Source organism: Phalaenopsis equestris, unplaced genomic scaffold (assembly GCF_001263595.1).
Source record: "Phalaenopsis equestris unplaced genomic scaffold, ASM126359v1 Scaffold000002, whole genome shotgun sequence".
In the NCBI taxonomy this organism is placed as follows: domain Eukaryota; kingdom Viridiplantae; phylum Streptophyta; class Magnoliopsida; order Asparagales; family Orchidaceae; genus Phalaenopsis; species Phalaenopsis equestris.
The window spans coordinates 27,096,011-27,107,437 of record NW_018164444.1 but is presented as its reverse complement, the minus strand read 5'-3'; the positions used below and the strand labels follow the sequence as shown (position 1 = coordinate 27,107,437).

The 11,427-nt window shown below is 33.7% G+C and overlaps 1 protein-coding gene across 5 annotated transcripts; it reads right to left on the bottom strand.

Annotated features, from left to right (window-relative positions):
* Window positions 1-2,272: 2,272 nt before the first annotated feature.
* LOC110039479 lies at window positions 2,273-9,762 on the bottom strand. Of its 5 annotated transcripts, none has more exons than XM_020744557.1 (7): window positions 9,263-9,762; window positions 8,954-9,050; window positions 5,152-5,461; window positions 4,705-4,778; window positions 4,555-4,624; window positions 4,182-4,239; window positions 2,273-3,543 (listed from the first exon to the last, which is right to left on the bottom strand). In XM_020744557.1, coding segments are annotated over exons 3-7 (375 nt in total). In that variant the 5' UTR covers window positions 5,154-5,461; window positions 8,954-9,050; window positions 9,263-9,762; the 3' UTR covers window positions 2,273-3,372. The 5 variants fall into 5 exon arrangements, 3 of the variants coding, with proteins under 3 accessions (XP_020600216.1, XP_020600217.1, XP_020600215.1); XM_020744558.1 differs by lacking the exon at window positions 8,954-9,050 and having other exon boundaries at window positions 5,152-5,210; window positions 5,291-5,461; XM_020744556.1 differs by lacking the exon at window positions 9,263-9,762 and adding an exon at window positions 9,126-9,254.
* Window positions 9,763-11,427: the final 1,665 nt, after the last annotated feature.

Below are 11,427 nucleotides of genomic sequence, written 5' to 3'. Positions count from 1 at the left end.
AATTTCTAATGGTGAGGGTTCTTTTTCTAGTTTTCTAGGAATAGTCAACAGGAAAGTCCTATGGCTAGACCCTAGGCTACTAAAGAGGAAGAACTAAACCTCAACCAAAAGTGAGGTTAACAATGCTTTACCTGAATTATTTTGTATGAATATTCCTATTATTGTGCAAGATGCACTGAAAGTTTCTAAGTTGAAGAAAGTTATCTTTGAGGAGATGAATGCTCTTTATGAAATGGAAAATGAAAATTAGTTGATCTACTTAGAGGGAATACAACTATAGGGTGCAAATGAGTTTTTACACTCAATATGTTATAACACTCAACTGGTAACCAAGAGATTCAATCAGATATATGACATTGATTACTTATAGACGCTAGCACTAATCATAATATAAGGCTCTCTAAGAGTTCTTATATCACTTGAAGCTAAGCCTGATTGGCCCCTATAATATTTACATATAAAAATGCAATCCTCAAATGCTACATGAAGGAATAAGTGCACATGGATTCACCTCCAAGATTTTTGAGAAGTTTGGCACAAAAGTTTATGAACTAAAAAAATTCATTATATAGACTGAATTAGTCTACGGGAGTGTAATTTAAGAAATTTACTCAGTTTGTTAAAGGTCATGGATATACTCAAGGACAAGAAAATTATACTATATTTCATTAAACATTCAAACTATTGGAAGTTAACCATGCTAATTGTGCATGTGTACAATATAATTCTCATCAAAGATGACATATATGAGATGAACCTTTTGAGAACTCTCATGCCATCAAATTTTAAGACTAAGGACATATGAGCTTGGAGGTATTTCTTTGGCATGGAGATTGCTCGGTGAAAGAAAGGGATTATTGTTTTTTTAATAGAAGTATGTTATTTTATAAGACAGCGGTGAGACCTGCAATGCTATATGGCGCTGATTGTTGTCATTTAAAAGAGAAGCATAATAATAAGTTAAGTGTTGACGATATGAGAATGATTAGGTAGATGAGTGGCTTTACACTTAGAGACAAAATGCGAAATGAATATATCTGTGATAGGGTTGGTGTAGGCCCTTTGACAGACAAAATTAGAGAAAGTCGTCTTAGATGGTTTGGTCACATTAAACGTCGACCATCTGATGATCCGATTAGGAGTGTAGATGTTTTAGATTCGACTTGTGTTAAGAAGGGAAGAGGTAGACCTAGGAAGACTTGGGCTTATTGTCTTAAAAATGAACTTAATTTACTAGAACTACATGAAAATATGACGCTAAATAGGACGTAATGGAGAAAAAAGATTCATGTAGCTGACCCCACGTAGTGGGATTAACGCTTTGTTATTGTCGTATGTTATTGATATTCTAAAGTTAACTAAGATAAGCAAGTGCTGACCTATACACACACTTCAATTGATCCCAACAAAAAAATGGGAGATGGTAAGAAAGGTGATCTAGTGAATAAATTTTAGTACCAAATGTTGATGGGAAAGTTGATGTAATTATAACATACATGCCCATATATTACTTTTGTTATGAGTTTGTTAAGTCAATTTTTGCATTCACCCTATGGGAAATGCCTTGAAGCAATTAATAAGATTCTCCGATACCAAAACTGTATACGAGGCAATGGGTAACTCTTTAAGAATATCAAACAACATAACATAGCTACATACACTCATGCAGATTGGGAGGGTTTAATTATTGATAATAGTTCTACGTTGGAATACTTATGTCTGGGGAAATTTGATTACATGACAAAGTAAGAAACAAAATTTGGCTGTGAGGATTAGTTTTGAGGTAAAATATAGGGCTATGGACAATAGATAATATGAGAAATTATTGTTGAAGATAACTCTTGAAGAGTTGTGAATCCTAATAAACAAATCAATGAAGTTGTATTGTGACAATAAGTTGTCATAAGCATTCTAAAAATTAGTGTAACATGATCACATAAAATATTTAGTGATTGACAAACAATTCATAAGAGAAAAGACTGATTTGTGGAGCTACTTGAATACTTTTATCGCGACTAAACAACAAATATCAGATAGATTCACCAAAGGACTGTTTAGGTCTAGTTTTGAGAACTTTGTAAGCAATTTGGGCATGATACATATCTATGCTCACTCCAACTTGAGGGAAGGTGTTGATTTTTTAGGAATTCAAAATTTAGTATCTTCTTTTGTCAATATTTTTTATTTTTATAATATTATATTATTTGTAATTTAAATTCCATTCATCTTTTTCTAGCAAGGAAATTTTATGGCATTCGTAATTTGGCGGCCTTCCTCTTATACTTATCATATAAATATTTCTTACGAAAATGAAATGAATAATTATTTTTTCCTTCTCCCAAAAACTATAGTTACCATGGTTGGTCTTTGTTGCTTTTCTTCTGCATGAAAATCCTTGAATTTGTAGCTTGGTTGCTATTCATCAATGCCTCTTTCTGGTTATCAAACGCATGAAATATCACCTTTAGATTATACTTGTTCGGTTTTGCTTTATGGTCTTGATATTACCCATTTCTGACTTCTCACTAACCTTTTGGTTTAATTAACAATAGTAAAATTAAACTTTGTTTGTTTTGATTACTTTTTTTTTTTTACCAAAATTGGCTACTTTCCTCTAGTCAGGTCCTCCATCATGTTCAGTTGGGGCAAATACATGATGCATTGTACCTATACGTTCTAAAACCGGAAAAAGGCAAGTTCAAATAATCTAGGGATTTTACATACTTGGAACACCAAAACTTAAGAAATTACATAAACATAGAACCCGAAACATTAGTATCATCACAAAGGAACAGTAAACTTCTCATTTTACCGAAACTGAACTCTGTCTCCAGCCTATGTTTGTCTTCATCAATCCATGCGTGGGAAATGAAATTCGCATTGATTTTAGGATGAGTTGGGAAGGCAACGACTTGATCCTGCCATATACAGGAGAGCTATTGATATTCGTCATATGTAGTTCTGAGTGCATATTCCAATAACTCAGTTATTGGGAGTTATTGAGAGATTATTGAGGGTATTAACCTCAATAACATCTCAATAACTTCCCAATAACCTATAAATACCTTCCACAGTTCGTGCTCATATTTTCTGCTGTCATTAGGGGGTTTTGTGTGGTTATTGGGGGTATTAACCCCAATAACAGCGACATAACCTTCCAATACCCCTAAATAATCGAAGTACGCACACGGAGCTGTGTGTGTATGACGTAAGTAAATATGCGACGGCCGTGATACAACGAAGGACTTCCGCTGTATCATGGCCGATCGCCCGGACGAAGCTCGGCGTCCCTGCGACGGACATAATAATCTCTCGTTTATATAGATGAGATCATGGCATAGCTTCTCCTGCAACCATCTCCTTCCTTCCCCTTCACCCTCTCATCACCGAAACCTCTGTGATGCAGTCATGACTAATGGTAGCTAGGAAAGACAATGACCGGATTATGGTGCACAAAAATCTCCGAAAGTTTCTTCTTTCTACTTCAGTTCCGTTTCTTCCCAAAGCCATTGAGGAAGGTAGCCCTCGTAATTCTTGCAAATCCTGGAATCAAAGAAAAACAGAGAAGAAACAAAATGTGACTTTTCAGGAAATTAAAATCTCATATCATACAAAAACAAACAAACAACTGAGTAATTACAGCTTCCCAAAATTCATAGCTCAATTGTTTCGAAGTATTGGAACTCCGAAGTCACACAACAAATATTAGCAAAGCACTACAAAAATGATTCCAAAAGTCATGCAACACCTACATCTTTAAACGAACCATTCCCACATTACAACCAGAGCTACTTATTCATCAAGTCATTGAGGGCTTCAATGACGAGGGGGAAGGGGAAGGGGAAGGGGAAGGGGAAGGGGAAGGGGAAGGATGGATAAAAGGAAATTTTCAGTTATATCCTGCACCTCATTTATGGCCTAGTCAGTTTTCAATGCAGTTTTAAATATCCATAAAATTGTAGCTGTCTGAGACCACATGTGTCAACTCATTTAATATGTAATAAAATCATAAAAGAAAAAAAAATCTTTATTATCTTGAGGAACATGTTAATGTAGATTTCTAACTTCATGCAAACAGATGAGAAACAAGCTATTGGCTTTTGTAAAAGTTCTTACAACATTGAATTACTATAGCTCAATCCAAGCACCACTAAAGTAAGAGCATTGTTTTCAAAATTTACAATTTGTAATTGGTTGCTAATGTTGCTTCCCATATCTGGAGTTCCATTAGGAGTTGTTCTTGAATATCCTCCAAAAAAAAAGAAGAATCAGAAAGACATAACTCTGCCATATATATATATATATACACACACACAGACACACACTAGAAGATTTACATACAGACCACTCAATTCTTATGTTTATAGATACAAACCAACTTATCCAAGCATGGAAAGGTGTAGTTTACATTTTTAAAAAATTAAAATGGTGGTATTGTATATGTGATAAAAAAGATTTGGGTGGTATAAATGGAAAAAGCAAAATTTAGTTGTTAAATGTGCAAATACATAATAATTGGGTGGTATATATATGTAAATGCACCAATATACTAACACTTTCTGCAGCATTGGTAAGCTGAAGAGTTTCTGTGGGACAAGGCCATGGTATCTTCCTGGTTGTATACCTTGAAGCATACAACAATTTTAGAGTAAATTAACAATGTCTATTTGCTAGATTTCAAGTAGAGAATAAACAATAACTTACAAATTGATGAGATTTTCAAGTTTTGAATCCATGCTGGAGCTTCTGAAGGATCCAATGAATTGTTGCATAGATCCCTGAATAAAAAATAGTCATTGTTCCATGTTTTTTTTACGTTCAGCAAAATAAATGTAAAAAAAAGGGGAACATTTACATATATACCAATCATTTTTTAGATATTTACATTCTAAAACCTAATCTTTCATATTTACATACATAAGACTCTAAATCTTTAATATCACATAAAAAACACCACTATTGCTAAATTTTTAAAAGTGAAGTACACATTTTCATGCATAGGGTCATGACACCAAAATATTATAAATGTAAATATTAAACTTTTGGTTTTGGATATGTAAATACAAAGGAATTTTGTGGTATGTATGTAAATTTCCCAAGATAAATTGCATAGAGTTACACTTTTGTTATGTAACATTGATTTACACTTACATAATCTCATGTTTTGTTGCAGTACTATCGAAGCAGAAATTGCCCCAACTAATTGATTTCTATCCAAAATTTTACCATTAACAGAGCTTAGTAAGAAGTAGCTTCATATGTCTAATGAAGAAATTGAGTGTAGGCTTACAACTGTCTTAGACGCATATCAGAGTGAAAAAACTATTCTAGGATGGAACTTATCAACTTCTTTGAAATTACATCAAAGAAACAACAAGAATAGGGATGAATCAATCGAACAAGATTGGTATTCAGCAGAAAGTGATTTTATTGCTATTTGAGTTCCATCCTTCAGTATTCCCTGCACATGAAGAACAAAAAAGTGATAAATTAATAATCAATGACTTGGAGAAAAATCAATGGAATAGCCACAGTGATAAAAATATTCATATAAAGTCTACTTTATGCACAATTCGAAATCCACCAAACCCTATTTGAGTTCCATTATAAAACACCCCTAATGTGAAGCCCAATAATAGACACGAAATAAGTTTTGCAGGAATAAAACGGTAAAATGCAACAAACGGATGGACAATATCGAATTCAACAAAAATCAAATAGAGAATGTAAAGCATCATTTGGAAATCACATCACAAGGAAAAAGACAACTTTAAAATAAAGAAGAGATACTTGTGGCAATTCCACCAAATCCAACCAAAGAGCACCCATTGGCTTCAACCAAAATATAAACTAACAAGAAGGTGGACTATAAAAATATATCCATCTATCTATCTACCAAAATAAATTCATAAAAGTTTTCACCATGCACATTTTCAAATCCAAAAAAACTCATGGACAATGCACAAGTTTGTTGCAAAAAAAAAAACTTGAAATAAGTTAGGAAAATAAAATTTCAAAAAAATGTCTTCCACTATGTTTTTTCTTAGGCATCTTCCTCCATGAGAAGTTTAGGTCGAAATCTAGTTGCAAAACAGGTTTCTTCAAACACACGATTTACCCTATCAATTTCTCTGTGAATTGTTAGACTCAATATATTTTTACAAGTTATTTTATGATGCTCAGAAAGTCCGCATCGACCGTATTTGTAGACTCTTTTAGACTTCCTGACATTATTTTCCCTAAGAAATTTTTTATTATTCTTTTCTCAGGCCTTATTCTAGGCCTTAAAGTTGTAGGCACACCTACATATATACAACAATCAATCACAATTCACTGCTCCTTACTTGGCATGATTGATATATGACTATCATAAGCCATTTTATAACTGTATGAGAAAATCAAATATTAATACTAAAATATGTTAAATGAAAAAGTAATATTGTGCTCTTACCGACCTAATAAGATAATAGCACTTATGAACATATGTATGCCATAAAGGATGTTCTTTATAGCCGATGAACGCAACAGCGTGAATGCATGGTAAACCGATGGATTGCCATACTCAACAACTACATTCTTTAGTATATATGTCAAACCTATGTGAGCATTTCGACTTGCAAACTCTATTGTATATATTTTTTATTGTCTCACCATTAGTTTTCTTTTATAGTTGCAACTTCTATCACATATTTCTCAACACGCGAGACTAACTCGTTTTTCCAATTATTTGATTTCATCTTTCTATGTGCTCTCTTCCCCATAAGCATAGGATCATGCCAAGCAGATCCAATACAGGCTTACCTCTAGATTCTTCAATCCACGGATTAAATGATTCTGCCATATTATTCGTATTACAATGATTTTTAATCTAAATGAAAAAAATTACTTTTGGACCACTTGTATGGAAAACCAATCAACTATTGTACATTTGCAGCTAAATAAACCTTAGCTCATTTATCTTAATGTTAAATTCAAGCTTAACACATATGTCAGCTACTGCCCATAGCCAACTTTGCACCTTAGTAGTGCCACTATAGTGAAATAATAATTTCATATTCTTCCATAGGTGTCCATACAAACTCGATGTTCAACATCCGGAAAAGCAATCTTGATTGCTTCTCCAAGGCCCTTCTCCATATCAGATATAAATTCAAGAGGATATAACTCAAACATAATGAACATAGCTAACTATTTTAAAAACCAGTGCCAAGTTGTCTTTGACTCTGTTTCAGAAAATGCGAATGCTATTGTATAGAGCAAATTATTCTAATCCAATAAAGTTGCAGACAATAAAATACTAAGAGATCTCGACTATAAATGACAAGCATCAAACACATTTAAATGTCTGCACCCTGTTAAGAATCCATCAATGTAAGCCTTGGGAACTCACATAAAATCTTTTAAAAGACGACAAATGCTTTCTGCAAACATATGTAATATGAGACCCAGGATTTCTATTTATAAGTTTCTTTTGTAATGCAGGTACCCATCTATAGTTATTACCCACTGATTCAAAAATATTCTCTCGTGCCTGCGCTCTTGACCTCCACAACTTAATGTAACGTAATGAGTTGCTCTCTTGATCTAACACATAAATTCTCTAAATAGTTAGTTTGTTTTGGAGGCATCTCAGGATTTTTCTTAACTATTTCTTTGATTTCTTTAATTACCCAAGCTGATGTTGCTTGTCTATTTCCTCCATCAATTACCTAAGCTGATGTTGCTTGTCCACAGGCATCTCAAAATTCTCTAAATGCTTGTCTAATAACACATATAGTTATTATGTACTGATTTTTCTTAACATCAGGACATAAATATTTCAGTTCAAATTGTCTCACCTCATATTTTTTTTCATCAGCACATAGTGCAACTTCAGCTCTCCAGGGGAACCCAGATGTACACAAATAAAAGAGACGCAAGATTTATGGCTAGCTTGGATCTTTATCACATATTTATTTTTTATCTCATTGAATTGAATTGCTTGTTTGAAACTTTGTGAATCACAAAAGCATGCACCCACTTTTAACTCAATATCACCTTCAACTTGGCGGGTTATCAGTGTTCTCATAAAATGCATAGTAGGATATTAGAAGGATGCTACCCAATGTGTTAGTAATGACACTCATCTCTTGGACTTTTGGAAACACAATAGGTTTTTTATCATTTTGGGTAATCACCACCACCTCCACTCTACTCCATCCACTTAACTGACTGACAATTTTCATAACCTCAAAGTCACTAGTCATTCATATATACTCTTTTGGTTATGTTCGACATTTATGATAATGTAGCTCATATCCATTTCCTCTAATGCCAAAGACAAATTTTTTCAATCTTCTCCTCAAGCACCAGCAAGCTTAAAATAACATTTTGCATCTCTATAGTATTATGTTTTTCACCTTCATATCTTATTCTGGATTGATTATTAACTTGCATTGAGTACCCTCTATATTTGAACATCACCATTAAGTCTTTATTTTGAAACTCCATTGCATTCATTTTTAACACTAAATTACAAAAGTTCTACATAGAAAAAAAATTAATATGAACAAAAGTTTATATAAGAAGAGGAGTATATCTTTTTCTATCTTTAACAATAGAAAATGATGTCATTAAAAACTTGGTATTTGTACTATTATGTTAGCACAGACTTTCACTATTATATCATCACAAACTTTCATGTTTACTGAGATACCATTCATAGATCCAAGTTATGTAAGAGATTGTGAATAACACCCATACTAAAACTGCCATTGAAAACCAGCCAAATCCAGACACAAAAAGAAGTTAAAATCCGCAAGCATGATATTCCACAGGGAGCAAAACATGAATTATAAAGCATAAAAAAAATTATCTCTGCAAATTGTACTTAATCAAAAGCATAATAAAATCAAGGAGCAAGAAAAGAGAGAAATAAAAAATCACAGAGGGGTAATGAAATCAGTCACAGTACTAGATAAATACTAGACCCTTCAAGTCCAGCCCCATGAAGTAGAGGAAACCCAGCGTGAGTGGTGAACCAGATAAATCAAAATTTAAACGAGGTCCAACTACAAAACAAAGACCATCTAACGATAAAAACTCAGTAATATGTGAATAAATAGAAGGAACCAAAAGAGTTATACCCTTAGAAACAACATAAACATTCTATTCGATGTATGAAAATATATTGATGGGAATTAGCTCCCACGAATTCTGTAAGAAAAGCAACAAAATTTGATATTAAATTTAGGGGAATAAATACAGGGGTTAACTTCCTCACTGATTTCGGGTAGGAGCGGTGGGGAGCGGAGGAGGATAAAAATGAGAGTTTTGGATGTTGTAAAACCGCAATGAAGTTGTTGCCTTCAAAATTAGGTCGAGTGGAGTGAAGGAAAAGAAAGATGGGAATCTCGGATGTCACGTGATGAAGACGTAGCCTTCCCAATTTGGAGGTGGAAGAAGATGGGAGTTTCGGAGGTTTGTGGTCCAGCCGGAGCATAGGAGGAGAAGTGGGAGTTTCGAAGGTCTGTGGTTGAGCAGAGTGGTGGAGAAAGATGAGAGTTTCAGATGTCTGTAGCTTGAGCGAAGCAGAAGAAAAAAAAAAGATGGGTGTTTCGGAGGTCTATGTACTCCAGGATTGCGCGATGAAGTCATTGCCTTCAAATCGCCATCGAATTTCTTTCCTTTGCAGGGAAGCTAACAATGGGGCGTAAACGAACGGAACACGAAAAGAACACTTTTAAGCTTGTCATTGAAATTCTTAAAGTCAATGTTCCAGTTAACGAACACGAGCTGTTTACGAATAAGAAGTAGTTTGACATCCTAATATTAATATATATAAATAATATATTATATTAATTATATAACTTATGTAAATAAATAATATCTATACTGATATATTACTAATATAAATATAGTATATTAATATATTATTATTATTTTATTATATATTATAATTTATAAAATTTAATTTTTTAAAATATAATAATTTATATATATATATAATTATTTTAAATTATTATATATTTTGAACAGTAATGATTCAAACACGAATGAAAGCATCACTGTTCGTGTTTGGTTCGTTTAACTAACCGAACGAAAAAATTTTACTCACATTCGTCTCGTTTACTTATCGAACGAATCGATACGAGCTCATTGACGAACCGAACATGAAATGTTCGCGAACAACAAGTTTTTTTGACAACCCTAGCTAACAAAATAGAAGACATAGTTCAAATAGGATAAAATAATGAGTTTTGGGTTCTATATATGTAATTTATAAATTTTGGTGTTTCATGCATGTAAGAATCCCAATAATTTAAGAGGAGTACCATGTTATGGACTTGCTTGAGCATCTTGACCACAATTCGATGTATGGTTCCAAACCTAAACAAATTTTTATTCCCTTGAAACTGCCCCTTCGGGTTTTTGTCTAATCTTCTTGAAAATATAGCAATCCTAGTCCACTTTCTAGAGCTTCTCTAAATCCAGGCCTTAAGTTGATGTATTTTAATGGTGTTTTTTAGTGTGACTATGATGCTTTCTTCCAAAAATATCATAGACTGCACTTTAAATTAATTGGTGAACTTTTATCTTCAAGAGGAAAAAAGTTATATTTATATTATCAAACATGCTTTCTTTGTTTGATAGAGCCTCTTTAAATGGATCCACATTTATTTTCTTCTTGCCAATAAGTTGGTTTGTTCCATCCACTTAAAATTTTCTTTGTTTTGTATTTACTTGAGTCAGCATCTCAATGCTATAGTGTTTTCTCAAATATACACACAACACGAATCTTAAAGAAATCCGACGATCAACACATAAGGTGACATAACGGCCCGGGATCCACATGGGATAGTTCAAAGGACTTTATATGACCGACTCTTGTGGGCCAAAAGAAAAATAGTCCCAAGATGGGCCAAAGTGGACCACCATTCTAAAGTTTATTGGCACAAAACTCGCATGGACAGATCCGTCGGAATTCCTCAACCTGGTCAAGTTAATGATGAAAACCGCCCAGATCAAAAACAGTAGATCGAGGCCTCTCGGTCCACCCTTCATCCATAGCTACCCAGACAATTACCCAGTCGGTCATTCGGGTGGCTGCCCCACTAAAAATTTGGCTCTATGTCATCCCTAGCTCCCGACCCCATGCGGTCAAAAGCTATACCAGACTCCTAATTCTATATTTATGTATTGATTGAAATACCCCCCTATGTATCTATTTTTTTAGGGGTACATGATGTAATCTTACATCCCTCCATTTCTATAAATAGGGATTTTTATCATGAATAAATACTACGTGATTTAAATTTTCATTACTAAGCCCTCTCTACTCTTTTCCTCCCTTTCGTGCTCTAATCCTTAAGCATGTCTCCCTGACAGTTTTAGATTCAACATCCTAAAAGGTGCACTAAGTATGGAGACATGTCGTCAACAAGAAGA